The 19,271-nt window shown below is 46.5% G+C and overlaps 1 protein-coding gene across 6 annotated transcripts; it reads left to right on the top strand.

Annotated features, from left to right (window-relative positions):
- The first annotated feature begins 16 nt into the window (after positions 1 to 16).
- Gtf3c4 (general transcription factor IIIC subunit 4) lies at positions 17 to 17,949 on the top strand. Of its 6 annotated transcripts, none has more exons than XR_005501984.2 (6): positions 17 to 491; positions 5,139 to 6,965; positions 9,915 to 10,045; positions 12,778 to 12,866; positions 13,553 to 13,683; positions 15,155 to 17,949. XR_005501984.2 is itself a non-coding variant. In XM_039105865.2 (6 exons), the coding sequence occupies exons 1-5, from the start codon at positions 147 to 149 to the stop codon at positions 13,615 to 13,617; spliced, it is 2,457 nt and encodes an 818-aa protein (XP_038961793.1). In that variant the 5' UTR covers positions 17 to 146; the 3' UTR covers positions 13,618 to 13,622; positions 15,155 to 17,949. The 6 variants fall into 6 exon arrangements, 4 of the variants coding, with proteins under 4 accessions (XP_038961793.1, XP_006233933.1, NP_001102943.1 ...); XM_039105865.2 differs by having other exon boundaries at positions 13,553 to 13,622; XR_005501985.2 differs by lacking the exon at positions 9,915 to 10,045 and having other exon boundaries at positions 13,553 to 13,622.
- Positions 17,950 to 19,271: the final 1,322 nt, after the last annotated feature.

Below are 19,271 nucleotides of genomic sequence, written 5' to 3'. Positions count from 1 at the left end.
TGCCTAGCAACGACGGGGTCCTTTCTGGCTCAGTGGCGCTCGGGACCTGCGGGGATCGAACGGCCGCGGAGGGCTCTGGGAGCGGCCGAGCGACGGTGGCGAGCGCTCGGTGTGCCCGGTAACTCGACCTCCTCGCCCGGAGTAAGATGAGCGAGGCGGACCAAGCCCGGGTGGGGCCCAAGGCCGACGAACCTTCGTCGCCCGCAGAGGAGAAGGACGAAGGGGGCGGGAAGGAGGCGGCTGCCGACGCGGCCCCGGGGCCCAGCGCCTCGTTTCGCCTCATGGTGACTCGGCGGGAGCCTGCCGTGAAGCTGCAGTACGCTGTGAGCGGGTTGGAGCCGCTCTCCTGGTCTGAGGACCACCGTGTGTCTGTGTCCACGGCCCGCAGCATCGCCGTGCTAGAGCTTATCTGCGATGTGCACAACCCAGGCCAGGACCTGGTGATCCACCGCACCTCGGTACCCGCTCCTCTCAACAGCTGCCTCCTCAAGGTAAGTCACCTCCACCGGTTCTCCCGCGGACGCGCCACGGATCCCAAAGGTAGCCCGACCTGCACCTGACTCTAGGATTCCCTGCGCATCCAACTCTGAAGAATGAAAGGACTAGCATTGCCGCAGCTTTTTAAAAGCCTTGAAAGCTTTTGCGCTGTTAATAGACACCCCCCGCCCCGAGCCAGGATCCGCTATCTATTCTATTCCTTCTTGCTTGGTGGAACAACTATCGCCGTTTGTCCCGGTTTTTCTGGGACTCTTGTGACTCCACCCCCAATGACCCAACCCCTGACCTGTCTCTACCGTTGCTCCTATTGTCTGGGGCCAATTCCCAGAGGCCCTGGGCTGGCTTTGTTTTTTATACTGTATTGCAAGCGCTCTCCTCTCGCGCCACTTTTGCTTTTAGAAGAAAAACTGGTCTATTTCGTTGTCTTACCTGTTTGACAGTTTCATTGTGAACGGTCCTTGAATCTCCTTGAGTAGACAGCTCTAAATCTTTGGAAGTTGGATGAAAACTAAAACCTCGGAGAGCATCCAGTGCTTAGATTTCTAAACTCTAAATTTAGTGCCTTCAACTTCATATAACCCAAGTTTGCTCCCGAACTTTAGGGTTTCTAAAGTTTTGTTTTATAAATGTACATTTTCAAACATGGTTTACTTTAGTGAGCAATGTTTCTTTTCATAGCCTAGAAGTGCAAAAGCTTACTTTTATTTCTACTTCTGTATGTATATACAGTATGCAATCAATCAAGTTGAGTAGGTGTCCACCAAGTTCTAGGATAAATCAGAGTAGACAGCCCCTGCTCTCAAGGAACCTACATCCTTTGGCAGGTCATGAACAAATAATGTAGTCTAATAGCAAGGAGTGCTAAAAAGCTATATGTGCATATAGCGGTATGCTTACTTGAAAGTAAAGTTGTTCAATACTCTTCTAGACAGTCATTCCAAATCTAGGCAGTTAGTCACGGTACCATTTGAGTAGCCCTCATGAGCTCTTTTTAGCACACTTGATTCAAATTTCAAATACAATGTTGAATGTGGATAATGTTTTTGTTCTTTCTTTCTTTCTTTCTTTCTTCCTTCCTTTCTTTCTAATAGCATCTTGAGCTTGATAATCTTGTCTGGAATTACTACAGGCTTACAGATTTAATTAGCCAGCTTGACTGAGTGAGCCATGTAAGCTCTTCTTAAAGAACAACTGAATGAAATGATTCAAATGTACACTGATAGTGCTGTAGTACCATTTAAGTGATACACATAGGGAGGGAAACGGAAGAAAGGTGCTCTGGACAGCTGCACCCTCTGCTGAAAGGATTGCTTCAGTGGATATTCCAGTGCCCGCCAGTTAGGGAAAATCTGCACCTAGATGGTAAAAACTGACTGAGTTTGGTGAAAGGAATAGGAGTGGGGAGACACATCAGGGAAGATCACTGAGTCTGTAGCAGTCCTAAGAAATGGCAGTGTTTGGTTTATCAGGAAGCTCAGAAAGGCCACTCAAGGTGGCAAGCAAGGCATCCCGTCATAGATCTCCCATCGTAAGTGGAACAGTGTGACTGTTGCTTGAGTATTGATGGATTGCCTAGAGCTGAAGAATTCTTTCTAGAGTCAAGAAAGTGACACCAGTTTAGAGACTAGGAAGGTTAGTCCAGGAAGTTTCTTGAGTGCTGTTTCAGTTCATGAGGATAGAATGATCTAGTGTAGTTTAAGAGTATGAGACTGCTTGGGCTGGAGGTAAGCAGATGATTGCAGGGCTGAGGATAAAAATGGGGGTTAAGAGACTGGGCTTTGGCACAAGATAGACCTAACTATAAGACAAGAATAGTAAAGACTACCTTGTTTAGACTTTATGGAGCTTTAAGTTTGATACATAAGACATCACATAGCATATAGCACTATCACTTAATGTCTGACACTGAGTTAATGCCTTCATACTCTAATGTCCTCAGGTTCTTCATCTTTCCTTCATGCTTTCCAGGCTTGAGGAAAAGCCTAGGTTAATGTTGTATATGTGGATCTGCACTTGATCTTAGCCAAAAGGCCAAGAAGCAATGTATATGTGGATCTGAAGGTGATACTAAGAGTCTGAGAAATTGGCTGACATTTTGCTACATTTGACATTGCCACACTGTTTAAATAGCAGTAGAAAATCTTTATGTAGCCCTCCAATTGATAAGGAGTTTACATGAGAGGCCTCCATTGTTGCAATGGTATAACTATAAAGAAATCACCAGTTCTTCTGTGCCCTACTACTGATCATCCCTAAAGATTTAAATCTGTTCAGTCTTGTCCAGCTAGTTATTGCCTCAACTCAATAGCAGATAATTTGTAGCCTAGGGGAAGGTTTTTAATATGTAGAACAGCTAAAGCACTAAACACTGAACCGTTTTTTGAAGCTGATGCTCTTATGATTCTGTTAAATCACAGTCAAACATTATCAGTTATACGTAAGTTATTATCTTGGATACTTCTAGGAGGAGTGGTGGGTAATAGTAAGCATTTTCAGAACTTAACTGTCCATAGAAATCTTTGGTAGGAGCACTTTAGGATAGTGTTCTGTAGTGGCTTTTAGGAAAAGTTGGCTTAAGCTCTAGGAACCTGCCACCTCCACCTCAGTAAGATTACAGGTATGCACTGTACCTAGCTTCTTTTTTTTTTTTTTTTCTTTTTTTCGGAGCTGGGGACCGAACCCAGGGCCTTGCGCTTGCTAGGCAAGTGCTCTACCACTGAGCTAAATCCCCAACCCCTGTACCTAGCTTCTTAACAGGAGTAAAATGAATTCCATTCCTGTGTTTGTAAGGCAAACTCTTTACTGATAAACCATGTCCCCCGCTTCACTGCTACCTCACATAGTGTTCAATGCTAGTACATTGAGGAACGCTGTTACTGAGTAGCCTTAATAGCTCGCATACACTTAAAGATCTTTTAAAAGTGGTGTCTGTGCTGGTTCACACTGCTAGGATGCATGCACGGGTTCCTAGTGGTTATTTTCCAAGTTTTACTGTGTCCAGAGCATTACTTCAGTGCGTGGGAATTTACCATCAAGTCACTTTTAATAACTCCATATACTAAAGGGATTTGGACTTCCTTGTAATCATGCCCTACTCTTTCCATTTCCAAGATCACATTTCTTTAAGAAGAGTGGCACTAAAATCAAAATGGAAACTTGTACTTTTTCACTGTTCTCCTTTATTTTCTTTGGCTATTTGAAATAAAAGTCTGGTCACATACCCGCAGCTGTCCTGGAACTTGCTGGGGTGATAGCTACTGACTCTGATTACAGATGTGCACCACCATGCTTTTTATCCATCTCTCTAAAAACAATAGTGTTCTTCCTACTTTCAGTGTGTGTGCTAGGAATATCTTTAGATCAACCTATGTTCTTTTTGATTCAGTCCTGGCTTTAATTTTAGTCATAACTTCCCCTGTCTTTACTGTCTCTTTAAAATCTTTTTACAGAGCTTTCATCATTTGGCTGAACACATGATACATGTTACAGACCCAGAGAGGGGGGTGATAAAACAAAGCTAGAATGATCTGAGAAGGCCTCCTAAGATTAGACGTGCAAAGATAGGTGGGCAGGAGCAAGTCAGGCAAGGTGGCCAGGAAAAGTAGTGGTTGGAATAGAGAAGTTTGATAGGAGCCAGCTGACTGATAGCAAGAGTAGTAGAGTAGTAGACAAGGCAATGTGTGTGGTTTGTTTTAAAAAAAAAAAAAAAAGCTGCAGATTAAAACGCCTAGAGTTGTTCTGTAAGGTTTAGCAGGTAAAAAGCACAGACTTGGTGACTTTGGTTAAATCTCTAGAACACACATGGAAATGGAAAGCCCAGTGTGATGGCTTGTGTCTTAATCCCAACATTCCTTTAGTTAGATGGAAGGCAGAGGTGAAGAATCAGGAGGAAGCTGACCAGCTAGCTAACCTGGAGTACACAAGTACAACAGAAACAAGACAGCCCTTACCTCAACAAGGTGAGGGGGCGTGGCATGGTAAAATGAATAAAGAGGCTGGGATTGGGCTGGAACTTTGTTTTATCTCGACTATAAGTTCATAGTTCCCTAACTTTTAAAACTACTGTTGTTTGTAACTGGCTCAGCTAAGTGTTCCTCTCACTCTGGATCAAATGTTAACTCCATAGGCCAATTCTAAAGGGAATATAGACAAGTGGTGCATAGTCACATTTACTTTAAGTTAGTTTTTCAAAAGCTATTTCTTTGAGTAAGTGAACATTTTTCTTTTTTCTTTTTCTTTTTTTCGGAGCTGGGGACCGAACCCAGAGCCTTGCGCTTGCTAGGCAAGTGCTCTACCACTGAGCTAAATCCCCACCCCCGTAAGTGAACATTTAATCTTTAAACATGCTTCGTTTTTTAAATCATTATTGTTTGTTTTGTTTTGTTTGGGGATAGTTGTTCTACCTAGCTTCGGCTGGTTAAACATATGATCTTCTCGCCTTAGCTTCCAGTGTGCTTGGATTAGCAGGTGTGCAGCACCACACCTGGTGGTTTGATCTTTTAAATGTACATAATGCCAAAGTTAGCAGAATTAGTATAATGTGTAGTAATATAGTGTGTGTGATATAAAATTATTTTGTGTGTTAATGCAGGTACTATGGGTAGATATTATCTGAGAGCTTCTCTATCTCTTATTTTCAGGTTGGCTCGAAAACAGAAGTTGCTGAGTGCAAGGAAAAGTTTGCTTCCTCTAAAGACCCCACCATCAGCCAGACTTTCATGCTGGACAGGATGTTCAACCCTGAGGGGAAGGCATTGCCCCCAATGCGGGGTTTCAAATACACTAGCTGGTCTCCCATGGGTTGTGATGCAAATGGCAGGTGCCTCTTGGCAGCGCTGACCATGGACAATCGCCTGACCGTGCAGGTAAACCTCAACAGACTCCAATGGGTTCAGCTGGTTGATCTGACTGAGATTTATGGAGACCGTCTTTATGAGACCAGTTATAGACTGTCTAAAAATGAGGCTCCTGAGGGAAACCTTGGGGATTTTGCTGAGTTTCAGAGGAGACACAGCATGCAGACCCCAGTCAGAATGGAATGGTCGAGTATCTGTACCACTCAGCAGGTCAAGCACAACAACGAGTGCCGGGATGTGAGCAGCGTGCTCCTGGCCGTCCTCTTTGAGAACGGGAATATAGCTGTGTGGCAGTTCCAGCTGCCGTTTGTGGGCAAGGAGTCCATCTCTTCGTGCAACACTATTGAGTCAGGAATCAGCTCCCCCAGTGTCTTGTTTTGGTGGGAATATGAGCACAGCAATAGGAAGATGAGTGGCCTTATTGTAGGCAGTGCTTTTGGACCCGTAAAAATTCTCCCTGTCAATCTCAAAGCAGTCAAAGGCTACTTTACTTTACGGCAGCCTGTTGTCTTGTGGAAAGAGATGGACAAGTTGCCTGTGCACAGCATCAAATGTGTGCCACTTTATCACCCTTACCAGAAGTGTAGCTGTAGCTTAGTGGTGGCCGCAAGAGGCTCCTATGTGTTCTGGTGTCTTCTTCTGATCTCCAAGGCGGGTCTGAATGTTCACAATTCCCACGTCACAGGCCTTCACTCGCTGCCCATCGTCTCCATTACCGCAGACAAGCAGAACGGAACCGTGTACACCTGCTCTAGTGACGGAAAGGTGAGGCAGTTGATTCCCATCTTCACAGATGTTGCATTAAAATTTGAACACCAGCTGATTAAGCTCTCAGATGTATTTGGCTCAGTGAGGACTCACGGCATTGCAGTGAGCCCCTGTGGTGCTTACCTGGCCATCATCACCACTGAGGGCATGGTCAATGGCCTCCATCCAGTGAACAAGAACTACCAGGTTCAGTTTGTTACTCTCAAGACCTTTGAAGAGGCAGCTGCTCAGCTCTTGGAGTCTTCAGTTCAGAATCTCTTTAAGCAGGTAGACTTGATTGACTTAGTCCGCTGGAAAATTTTAAAAGATAAACATATTCCTCAGTTTTTACATGAAGCTTTGGAAAAAAAGATTGAAAGCAGTGGGGTTACCTATTTTTGGCGTTTTAAGCTTTTCCTCCTAAGGATTTTGTATCAGTCAATGCAGAAATCCCCATCCGAGGCCTTATGGAAACCCACCCATGAGGACTCAAAAATCTTACTGGTTGACTCACCTGGGATGGGCGATGGTGAGGATGAGCAGCAAGAGGAAGGTACTTCCAAGCAGGGGACGAAGGCTGGCCTGCAGGAGAAGAGCAAAGAGGGTGGTGACACGGAGGAGACTCCTGAGGATTCACTCACTGCCGTGGGAGACACCGGAGGCCGTGAACCCATAGAGGAGAAGCTCCTTGAGATCCAAGGGAAGATTGAGGCTGTGGAGATGCACCTGACCAGGGAGCACATGAAGCGGGTCCTCGGAGAAGTGTACCTGCACACCTGGATCACGGAGAACACCAGCATCCCCACCAGAGGGCTCTGCAACTTTCTCATGTCTGATGAAGATTATGATGACAGAACAGCACAGGTAAGTGTCTGTCACAGCTGAGCCATCTGTCTCCCTAGGTAGAAGGGTCTTGGTTTGGCTTTGCATTGGAATTATTAAGGTAACTGATTGGCATGCGGCACAAAGGGAGTAGATGGGAAGTCTGGATGATGCTGAGGACACACTCTCCCTTCATGTGCCCCGGAGAGCTCTGCGGGGTCGGCCAGATGACATTTTCAGGCTGTGGATGAGCTAAAGAGTCTGCAGTGGCAAATGGGGTATGATAGACAGTCATAGCAGTGGAGATGCTCCCCCATACTGTCTTCGTCATTTTTACAAAGGTTTATTGTGGTGCATGTTTTCTATTTGAAAGGCTTGAGGTTGGATATTGTAAAGAAAACAATTGTTAAGTCCAACTTATTTTTTTAAACTGGGTTGTTATGTTATTTTGGTACTGGGAAAATGTAGTAGTCTTGTCTGCAGTGTATTCCACAGATGTCAAGGTTTCCCCAGAGGTCAGGAAGGCTACAAGCTTAAGGAATATGGTAGGATGTGCTCCTCAGTAAGGTTCCTTCCACAGGCTATCATCCTGTGGGTTCTGAAGACTCTTGCATAAAGCAACTGTTACCTAACCTCCCAGGCTTGGTCACAGGAACAACATTAGAACAGCAATTCCTAAAGAGCTCCCTACCAACTAACAGGCTAAGCATTGGGGTTAAATCACAAGGGTTCCTTTCTGGAGATTGGCGCTCACTGACTAAAGGCTTGCTGGAAACAAGAAGTCCAGATAGTTTTGTCCCTGCCAAGTTATTCACAGTGAATGTCTCTGCCCCTGAAACTGCTGCCCACAGGACAGTTGCTGTGATCCTGAACACAGTAAGAGGTACTGGTCAGGCTGGAGAGATGGCCCAGCAGTTAAGAGCACTGGTTGCTCTTCCAGAGGTCCTGAGTTCAAATCCCAGCAACCACATGGTGGCTCACAACCGTCTGTAATGGGATCTTCTGGTGTGTCTGAAGACAGCTACAGTGTACTCACATATAATAAATAAATCTTTTTTTTTTTTAAGAGGTACTGGTCATATATGCAACTTTTCTTCTTTAAAAGTAAATGTTCAAACTGTTTCCTGCGTTCTAAATTGTCTGGAAGAATATTGTTTTTCACTGACATGCAATTGGCTGGAATTACTAGAAATAATTTGTGACATACTAGCAGAAGCCTTTAGGGAGGGTTGTAGTGTTCGTCCTTACCTTTAGGATTCCTGTTTAGAGTGTTCTGGACTCAGACACCCAGCGTGTCTAACATGGCTATGTGGTTCTGGCTAAGCCAGTATAAAAACAATGGAAAGACTGTACCCTACTTTCTCATAGCATCTCAGTTCTAATTAAAAGAAGGACTTGTGTGTCCTGAGAATCCAGTTATGCTTCATACAGAGACCTTTCAGCCTATGGTGTTGATTTTACTGCAGTTTTGGATGTTCCGTGACTTCTGGGCATGCAATATACATCTCACAAACTGTTTTCATTCCCAGTTGCCCCACTTCCCTTCTCCTAGCTCTTGGATAGAGGTCCTTGATGTGAAGTACTATAAATGAGAATGCTGAAAGCCAAAAAATTTAGACCAAGAAGTATTTAAATTCGTAAATTAAGTTGGACGTGGTGGTGCACGTGCCTCCAATCCCAGTGTTTAGGAGGCAAAGGCAGGAAGATCACTGAGTTTGAGGTCAGCCCTGTCTACATGAGAATTCCAAGACAGCCAGGGCTACGTGGTGAGACCCTATCCAAAAAACAAAGAAAGTCCACAAAAATTTGTAAATTATTACTAAAGAATTGAAATGACTAGCTCAAATTAGTGATTAAGGTCACCTTTTGAGATTTGGGTGAGTTAATTAACCCAAATTACTAAATCTTGTCAACTGCCAGAAGTAGTAAAGCATAAATGCATTCAAACCTGGTAAGGACACGAGTTATTAGTAAAAGGAGTGGCTTAAGGGTTGGTATACACACCCGTGCCTGTAAGATGCCCCGTGCCTGTGAGATGCCCCGTGAGTGTAGGACGGGGTGGGGCAGTGTTTCAGCAAATAATAAGATAGGCAAATGCCTTTCGGATATTGTCTCTGAAGAATGTAGTCTCATATCAGATCAGGCCTGCACTCTAATCCAGCTGTTCCGGAAGCGCAGGGGAGGAGTAAGTATAGCAAGTCCCACACTGTCTGGACAGCCTACGGTGACCCTGTCATAACATATGGGGTTCAGCGGTAACCCTTGCCTAGTGCTTGCAAGGCCCCGCATTCAGTCTAGGACCTCCCCTACACCTCCCCCCGCCCCCAGCACTCTCAGTAAAGGCCAAGGAAAGCACCTACTTCTCCCATGCCGGGTTACTTGGGGCTTTCTCGGGTGCAGATGCTACTAGATCAGTCGTCTTTGAGCCCTCAGAAGGTGAGCAGTCTGAACTCCCTGACAAAAGACTACACACTGGCCTGGAGAGGGTCTGCCGTGCAACAGCTGCTGCTCTTACAGGGGTAGTCTGGCACCCACTTTGTGGGTCACAGCCACTGTAGCTCCAGCTACAGGGCCCCTCTGGGCACATGTCCACAAGTGGTGCATACACAAGCAGAATCTGAAAGATAAATGGATTTAAAGATTATAAACATGTATATATTCCTACAAGCGTCACGGTTTTCACCTAGGGAAATTATGGATTTCCTTGTGAAAGCAGCCTAACTAAAAACTATAACAGCTAAAACGAAGTAAGACCCTTGATTTTTAGAGGTTTCTCCTTTGAGTAGAAAGTAGGTTGGGGTCGCTGGATCTATTTACTTTCCTATGCTGTTGACACTGGTTGAAGGTGCGGGTCTTGAACTCTTTGGACAGCTTCTGTAGAGGCACACGCCTCTACTGTCCTGGCACAGTCCTCTGGTCACTATGAGGAGCCTTCGATCCCAGAAACCCCTACTCCTCCTCCTCACTCTGCCACCTGGGATGTCTTACCAGGTCTTGATTGGACATATCTCCAAGAAGATGAACAAGCAGACCTTCCCTGAGCGCTGCAGTCTGTGTAAGGAGATCTTACCATTCACAGATCGCAAGCAAGCTGTTTGTTCCAATGGGCACATCTGGCTCCGGTAAGCCCCCAAGGCTGCTCACCCTTACATTTCAGTTTTGTGTAGCATAGAGCCACTATCCAGGGCTGATCTGGTTGACAGACAAAACTTTTCCTCCAGCCTATGACTTCATTTCTAGTGCAGCTTCCTTGTCATCGCCACAGTGCCTAGCCTTTGGTCACCCACTGTTCCTAAAGTGTTCTCTTATTGGTTGTATACAGATACATTTGTATCTGCTTCGGTCCAGACTTGCCTGCTTGGCGTCTTTAAGTGTTCCTGCTTCACTTCACATGGACCCCCACCCCCCACCCCACCCCACCCCCCCGCCTCTCTAATCCTCCCCTAGCCCCCGACACTGTTCATGCACTTGATGGCAGCTATCTTCCACCTGAGCCTCCTGCTCCCATACTCGAGCCCTCAGTCTGTTCTCTGCAGTTACAGTCATGACACTCAGTCTCTGTCTGCTCTTGTCATGTCCGTCCTCAGTACTCTCCACTAGGGCTGGGGTCTGGGTCCCTGAGAGAACACATATAGCATTTGCAAGGCACAGTTCTGCCAAAACCAACAAAAGCTCTCCAAGAGCTGACTAACCATTTTTGATGGGAAAGCTAAAACTCTTAGTGACTTGCAGACCCTCACAGCCTGTTCTTGCTTCACACCCTCATTCCTGCTCTGAACTCAGGTAACCTGGCCACCATGCTCGGGTCAGTATGGCCCCTCTCCCACTTGAGGACACAGTAGATTTCCTGATGCTCCCTCGGCTTTCTCTCACATGTGCACACACTTAACCTAGTGCTATGTATCCCTCTGCTTTTTCTCCTTATGACCACATTTCATTCTTTTTTCTTTGTCGTTTGATTGTTTTTTAAAGGCTGAGTTGTCCTGTAGCTCAAGCTGGCCTTGAACTCACAAAACTGCTGAGTGCTGAGATCAAAGGCATGCATCACCACACAAGGCGCTTTTATACCTTTGCCTGACACCCTTCCTTTGGACTAGGCAGTTGTGTGAGTGCAGAGTCTAAAGCAGTGTCTGCCACCCTCAGCAGACATGTCGGGTTTATCTAACTAAGCAGGTCTATGCTATGCAAAGCATTTACTCATTTTCTTTCTTGTTTTGTTGACAGATCTTACCATAGGCTGACCTCAAACATAAAAATCCTCCTGCCTCAACCTCCCAGGCATGTGCCACCATGTCCAGCAAGGGTTCCATTGGGGGAGTTGAAACACAGTTTCTCTTTAGACCATGCTGGCCTCAACCTCAGAGATGCACTTGCGTCTGCTCCCAGATTCTGGGACTAAAGGTGTGTGCCACCGCTGCCCAACCAGGGTTCACCTCTTGCAGAGGTGAGGCTGGAGCTCTCAGTCATACGGGCGCTCTCTGGTTAATTATCTTACTGACACATTTGTTTTTTCACTTTGTCCAGACCGTTTTCTCCTTGAAGGGAGAGGACAGTTAGCAATCTAATACTGGATGAGCTCTAGAGTTATAATCAAAGTAGCATCTGCTGAGCAGCCAACTTGCCAGACAGATTGGGACAAATGCACATCTGTCAAGTGACCGTGTCCTCACAGTGGTCACACACAGGGCAGATTTGCATTTTATAGGTAGAGTGCTATTGGGGAACAGCTCAGAGCCCACACACAGTTAACACTGCCTGCCCATACCTCCCACATCTGTGGGTTGTTTCACAGAAGTTGTTTTTCATTCTTCTGATTAAGGTTAGTCTCAAAATGCACTGGTATGATTTCTCTCAGGTAAACTCTCTTTTTCTGTATCTCTAAGTCCCAAGGTCAACTTTGGAGTCCCTCCCCCAACCTCCCATTTTCTAATCTTTAGTTGCTTACCTGAATACCGTTGCTCCTTGGAATTTTGGCATTTATTAGTTTGTTTGAATTTCGTCTTCAGTACCTAAAGAGAAGGGGGCCTGGAGTGGGGCTGTTCGTCGTGTGTGGTCTATGTGCCTGAGGATTACGTTCACTTCTGTGTGTAGAATCTGGAGTAGAGCAAGTGTCCTCTATCAGTCTCCATTCTCTTCCTTTGCTGCAAAACCTCTTTCTGGACTAGACCTCACACTTTTCTGCTGGGTTGCCTGGCAACAAGCCCCAGTGAGTCTCCTGTCTCTGCCCTGCTCTGTACTGGGCTGCAGATGCAAGTGGGAATACAACTGGCTTGTGACATCGGTGCTAGAGTCTGGACTCAGGTCCTCAGTCTTACACAGCGAGCACTCTTACCTTCAGAGCTATCTCTCCACCCCAGTACCTAAGGCAGTGGTTCTCAACCTTCCTGATGCTGTGACCCTTTAATACAGTTCCTCATTTTGAGGTGACCCCCAACCATAAAATTATTTTCATTGCTACTTCATAACTAATTTTACTACTGTTATGAATCATAATGTAAATATGTGTTTTCCAATGGTCTTAGATAACCTCTGTGAAAGGATTGTTCAGCACCTTCCTGGGGTCTCAAACTACAGGTTGAGAACAGCTGACCTAAGGGCTCTTAAAAATGGTCTGTATACCTTATCTTGAAAAGTAATGAGTGGCTTTGCATATGATATGTGAGTGCTGTTGATGATACCGAGAATGCAGTTAGGGAGGACCAAATGGAGCTGTTGTTTCCCAGTGCTTCTGGAACTTTCTCTAGAGAAGTTTTGTGTCTCTTCAGAGAATGCTGGTGTAGATTTGGCCACACAAAGCATTGCCTGATAACTATGGGCCCAGGGAGCATCCTCTGACTGACCTGTCTTCTTTCAGGTGCTTTCTAACCTACCAGTCCTGCCAGAGCTTGATCTACAGGCGGTGTTTGCTCCATGACAGCATCGCCAGGCACCCTGTTCCAGAAGGTGAGTGCTGGCCTAGCCTTGCGGTAGGGGTGGAGTCAGGCTTGACACCACTTAGTGTCACATCACATTGGTTCAAGCAAAATAAGTGTGCTGTCTGCAGTTACTGTGAAGCCAGAACCAGTTAATGCATGCTGCCTGTTGTGTGTGCTATGTCAGCTGACAGTGGAATGGGGGCTTCAGTCCAGTGTTAGGGCCTGGCTCAAGGGAGTGTGTAGGGCAGTATTTGGCTGGCAGCTCTGCAAGTAATGCTGTGTAGAGAAGCAGCATTGTTGCTGTACTGGTGCAGGCATGGCTCTTCTAGAAGCCGCTGAAGGCTACTTCCTGGCTGGTCTGTGTGCACGTTAGCGTATTGCTGTTTCTGAGAGCACTAGCTAGAGATAAGGTCTTAGGTGTGAGCAAGAGATCAGGCATCTATAGTCCTCAGAATGCCAGTTGTTGGTGTGAGCTTTGCTAATCGTATACTCCAACCAAACAGGCCAGTGAGGCAAGTGTGTAGAATCAAACACAGTAAACAGAAAACAAAAGTATTCTACTTAAAACTCAGTCTGTACTGATTTTTGCTAATTCTCTCAAGGCAGCATGGATTCTGTTTCTGCTTTCAGTTGACCTCAGTTCTCCGTCTGTCATCCATACCTTGTCAACCTTTTCTGAAGCTGATGCTTGGTCCCACTGGCTTTCCCTTGCAGATCCTGACTGGATTAAGAGGTTGCTGCAGAGTCCTTGTCCTTTCTGTGATTCTCCTGTCTTCTGAGTTCGGTGAGGAGGATGCGGGAACATGAAGTTGGCTAAAGAGAGTGCCCTGAAGCCTGAAGAGCAGGTGCGCTGGAGAGAGCCTGGCGCTGCTCAGTGGAGAGACACTCTGCTAACTGGAAGGGGGAGGTCATCCTAGGAGCTCATTTCACCAGCACACACACCGTCTTCACGTACTGAAGGCGATCTTGTAAATGACTAGATTCAGAGAGTTGAGTCATGTAAGGGGAGCATTAGCCGTCCCCAGCTCCCCACCTGGTGAGGACCACTTGCTTCCCAAGTGTCTTGCCTAAAGCAGCTTGAGCAGAAGCCTTCTGCTTCTAGAACGCAAAGGTCTCTTCTAGAGAATCTAAGGACCTTCTCGTGAGTTAGGTTTTCGTCCTTGCTTTGTTCTGGGACTGCCTGTAGCTCCAGAGGGCTTACATTGGTTGGTACATGCATGACACTGCGTATGCCAATACACCTTCAAGTGTATGAGGCCAGCTGTTTGTGGCTGGTGTGTGCTCAGCAGACTCATTGCCCATTGACTGGTTTTCACTCATATGGAAGACATTTTCCTAAAACTATATTTTTGAAGCCAAGAATAGAATCATCTTAATGTATCAAATGATCAGGTGACTATTAGAAGTTAATAATTGTCATCTAGTTTTATCTCCTGTGTCATCAGATTTCCTGTCCCGGCTCTTTAGTGTGTAAGAGGAGATTAAGTACCCCGGCCCTCATCACAGCTCCACTTCATGCCCATGTGGTAACCTAGATATTTGTACATACGGGGGAAATGTTGTCTCCTTTTAGTATTAAATCAAAGCTTCAGTATTTCTAACACTGACGTATCCCGACATCTCACTGAGTATTGGGGGAAGGCTGGTCTAGAGACCTCTGGAGAAGGCTGGTCTAGAGAAAGATGGAGAAAGGTGGAGTGGAGGTCCTTGAGCTCTGTGCTACAAGCATGTGCAGCTCAAGTGGAAAGCCTAAGAATTTCCTCTCTTGCCAAAGGCCCTCCATCTTTGGAATACAGGTATTTTTCTGTGGGCTTAAGGAGGAGACACGCACTATCAGTTGGCTGCTAGCTCTTCGCTGAGACCTGAAGCATTCTGGAATGGTGGTCTGGGGTCATCAGAGTAAGTCTCCTAGGATTGGTGCTAATGACTTGGACTGCAGTGCACACATTCTGAAGCTGTGCGGTTGGAGAGTGAGGCGGAAACTAGAGAGCATGAAATGCTTTACTCCTTGATGATCCTTTTTTAATCATTATTATTATTATTATTTTAACATACTTTCCCACTTTGATTTTATATCCTTGGCAAAAGACATTTCGTGGTCCTCACTTCAGAAATGATGTCTTAGTACTTGGGTACCACCACGAGAGACAGACCACATGCCACCCTGCCACACTTCCTGCCCTGAAAAGTAGCTGCACACTGGGCACAGACCCTAAGACGCTTCCAGAAGCTGCTCTGAAATTTCCTATTAAGGTTCTTTCCCTGTGCCATGTGTCTAATGGATTGTTTGTTGGGGTCTTTAATGTCCTGACATAGGGTTGTTTCAAGAACAGCGTCTATCCAGACTTGAGGGGCAGCAAGGACAGAGCCCTGAGTGACCCAGTTTAGACTCTGCATGGCTGCAGCTGAGCCCGCAGCTGTCACTCCTCAGAGGAAGAAGACGGCAGGAGTGGCGATGGTATTGATGGTTGTTCCTTCTGTGTCTACCATGCATGCCAAGCTTCCTTTCTCTTACTCTTGGATCAGTCTCCCTCGGTGTCCTCAGAGACTTCGTGAGAACTTAGAACCTGCGGTTCTTTAACATTTTAACAATTAGAAATTACAAAACAATTTCCAGGGTCTGTACTTGTGTACAGGAAGAAACGTGGCAACTGGAACACAAGTGTTCAGCAAGAGGCCTGTCCCTGCAGCATTCTTAGGACTCTGAAATCTAGCCACAGCCAGTAGGAATCTCTCACACATACACACACACACACACACACACACACACACACACACACACACACACACACACACACACACACTGATGTTACTCTTCAGAGCTGGTGAACAAGAGAATTTGTGGTTGATGGTAGCCTCCTGCAAGGGTCTGTATATAGGACCATGGAGGGTTGATGGAGAAAAGTGGGAGTGATCCCAGCGTCTTGTCCCGCTTCCAGCTTGTGCTGCTTGGGGGAGGAGTTGAGGTCTCTTTCAGTTGCAGCTGTAGTAGCTGTTTCAGCAGGGAGAGGAAAAGTAGCCATCAGATTGCTGGCCTGCATTTAGAAGACTAGAGCAGAGATTCCACAGAGACCTTACTGCAGCACTGCTGGGTACCAGGCTCCGTGCCTGGGGCTGTTTGTTACTCTAGGTAGGAATAGGCAGCTTGTTGTGGTTGCCGTTCGTACTGATGTCCTGATATGTTCACCCAGACTCTCTACCTCCTACCAGATCCGCCAGAAGCTGTCATGAGTACCAGTGACGTTTATGGTCAGTCGTAACATTGTTCTGCTTGTCCCTCTGGGGTCTAGCAAGTTTTTAAGAACATGTGTGTGGAAGCATGTAGGCCGAACCTAGCAATAACCTTACCAAGTGAACTAATTAGACTGGGAAAGGTATTCTGTTTGTTCTGTCTGGTTTTTGAGACAGGGTCCCACTATGCTGTAGCTCTGGCTGCCCTGGAACTCTTGTGGACCAGGCTGCCATTGAACTCATATCTGCCTGCCTCTGCCTCCAATATGGGAAAGTTTTAGGGGTTAGTAATTATTAAGTCATTTGATTGGTTATATTGGTATCAGATAAGGTGCAGACCTGGCAGAGGCTAAATAACCTGGGGAGCTGAGCACCTACAGCTCCTGAAATAGCTCAGGTTTACCTTCCCTTCCCCAAGAGGCAGCTCCCAGCATGAGGATGCATTCAGGGCCAGGAAAATAGATAGTGATATAAATTTCTAACGGCCAGGCCATGTGGGTCTTCCTAGAAAACAGCAGTGAGCATCTCGTGGGCAGAGGGCCGCGGAACTCGGGGCTGACTGCAGCTTCATGCCACCACAGTGTCAGTTGTCTGAGCTGAGTGGAGTACAGTCAGTCAGATGCACAGAGTTCTCACACAGCACACCTTGGACTTAGCCACAGCTAGTCACTTATGGTGTGGCAGTCTGCAAAACCTCAGCAGCCTACCTCCCCCTGGAGGATTGGCTTGGAAGGACACCCGGTAGGGTGCAAGGAAACAGATAGTCTGGCTTTACTTATGGAGAAGCCCTAGTGGACGCTGAGGTACACTTTAGAGTATACCTCAGACTGGCGTGGTTAGTTCTTATCTACTCTTTGTTGAAGCTAAGAAGTTCTTGAAGGTAAATCTGCTTAGAGTCTGCTGCTCAACCTGAGTGCTTAGTAGATAAAATGTCCTTAAATGGAGCTAAGCTGCACCCAAGGTAACCTTGCTTCTAGCTGCCAACAGACATGGCAGCTCTGTCCATGGTTCAGGCAGAAGGCAGTGTTCTTGGATCATGTTCTTCAAGGTCATGTTTCTGTCTGGGGAGATGATGCAGTCTGGGATCTAGTCATAAATTTATCTGGAGCCACGTGGGTGTGGCTCACCAACAGGACCTAAGTATTCCTTCCTTGTGATGAAGGAAGCCGCACACATCTGGATTACATTGTAGGCTCACGAACAAAAAACTGGTCCTGGGTTGAGCAGGTCACCTCAGAGTTCTAAATCTCCACTGTATTTTTAAGACTGAAGTTCTTTATCTCAGAGGGGGGAAGAGCGCTTGCTTAGCATTCCTGAGGCCTCAAGTCCATCCTCTGCCTCACTTGGGGCAGGGTCACTGTTTACATCACTACCGTGACATTGTGTTGTTTTCATAGCAAAGAATACTCTAAAATAGATTGGGTGAGGCATGATGGCACACCTATGTTCTAAGCACTCAGGAGCCTTGAGGCAGGAGGATCAAATTGAAGGCCAGGCTGGGCTGTGTGGAGAGAACCTGTCTCAGAGCCAGTGCTCAGATTGGGCAGCATCAGAGGTAGTGATGATGCTGCAACATTTTCAGACCAGGTCTGCATTTTGGCTGACAGACTAGGGTGAGTACTGGTGTTCTCACTCTCTCTATAAGGTACTAATACAAAATCACACACAAGTGTCCATGAACTGTGTCTTTTCCAAGGCTTTGTTTCACATTTGTATTTTGATACGACATGGATGTGAGCATCGCAGTTGTTTAAACAGATGTCTGCTGCGCTTAGTGGTTGAACCTCTGTCTGCCTGATGTCTGTGTAAAGTCTGTGCTTGGCTTTGAATTGTATGTTTACATCTTACTGTTTTTAAATAAAGAGAAAATTTTATGGTTATGCAAAGGGCCTTCTTTTTTATTCTTACCATCTAATGAACTGTAATTTTCAAGATTTTAGCTAAAAACTAAGAATAATAACAAGTGTTTTGTTTTTTTTTAAACAGCTGCCAACACAGACAAGGCAGCCATTTGTTTCCCCCTGGCATGTGTACCCAGTGCTGTTAGCCTGTATGCCTCTCTAGGCCGGAATGTGTCTCAGTCAGATGCTGGTGAGCTGGCCAGTGGGGCTCCCCTTCCTTCACTGCCCCTTATGGTCAGCTATGGAGCCACTGAGACAGGAGAAGGCAAGGTTGATAAGACCACAACACAGCACTGTTTGGTCTTTAGGCTTTCCAGATCCATCAGGGCTGATGAGGGTGCTGAGGCCCAACTGGGTGCTATTGGAAACATCCAGTCCCGTGCTTTAGCAGACGTGGCTCCCCTTTAAGGATGAAGGGTTCCTGACCATCACCTTCAGAGGTTCCCTGTCCTTCTCCCTCCCCCAGGTCAGAAACTCAGTTCCTTTTAGCCTCGGGACAGGAGTGCAGCTCACTGGTACTTGCCCAGCAAGCACAAGGTCACGGGTTCATTCCTAGCACTGCCAATACCCAGGTCAGGATAGGGTTGAGAACAGGCTGAATGGTCACAAAAGAGCCATACAGTTTCAAAGTTGAGGAAGGAGTGCACAGAGATGTGGCTAGCCTAGGTTCAGATCCTAAGGCAGCCACAGTGACAGACACCATTGCTGCCTCATTGCAGTGTCAAGAGGGACCTAAATGCTCCTTTGCCAGAAAGGAGCAGATTAGAAGAGAGACCTGAGGCAGGGACCACTCCTCCAGAGAGAGAGCAGACACCCTCAGCAAAATCAAGAGCAGGACAGACATGGGGGTCAGGGAGAGGCTAGTGGTTGGCTGTGTTCCAGCCCAGGACTGACAGTGAGTGGTCAGTAATGATCGGTCAAGAATGGGATTCCCTTGTGTCCCTCCTGATACAATTCTGGAACAGCACAGATGAGGTGGTGGCCCTCAGATGAAAAAGTGACCAGTTGATTCTCAGGAGTGCTGCAAAGTCTGGCCCTGACCCATAGGTCCTGGTACTTTAGGGGTGAGGGACATGGTGAACTGAGCCATGAAGATATTTGATTTTAACCATAATTAGTAGACCAGGGCCTTCAAAGCACATTGTCCACATCACCCAGCCTAAAGCTGGCAAAGCAAGGTTGGCTGGCTAGCCATCGGGCCCCAGGGATCTGCCTTAGTGCTGGGATTATAGGCATAGGCCACAGCACCTTGCTTTTTCCAACATGGGTTCTGGGGATAAAAGCCAGGCCTGTGGGTTTGC

Source organism: Rattus norvegicus, chromosome 3 (assembly GCF_036323735.1).
Source record: "Rattus norvegicus strain BN/NHsdMcwi chromosome 3, GRCr8, whole genome shotgun sequence".
NCBI lineage: Eukaryota > Metazoa > Chordata > Mammalia > Rodentia > Muridae > Rattus > Rattus norvegicus.
The sequence above is the reverse complement of the archived record's forward strand: the minus strand, read 5'-3'. Positions and strand labels throughout refer to the sequence as shown.

What these genes read in the sequence shown, in the direction of transcription:
- Gtf3c4 (XM_039105865.2), top strand. Translation starts at nt 147, where the DNA reads ATGAGCGAGGCGGACCAAGCCCGGGTGGGGCCCAAGGCCGACGAACCT. An exon ending in ATGATGACAGAACAGCACAG is followed by an intron (nt 6,966 to 9,914) that starts GTAAGTGTCTGT and finishes ATGTCTTACCAG; the next exon opens with GTCTTGATTGGACATATCTC. An exon ending in CAGGCACCCTGTTCCAGAAG is followed by an intron (nt 12,867 to 13,552) that starts GTGAGTGCTGGC and finishes TTTCCCTTGCAG; the next exon opens with ATCCTGACTGGATTAAGAGG.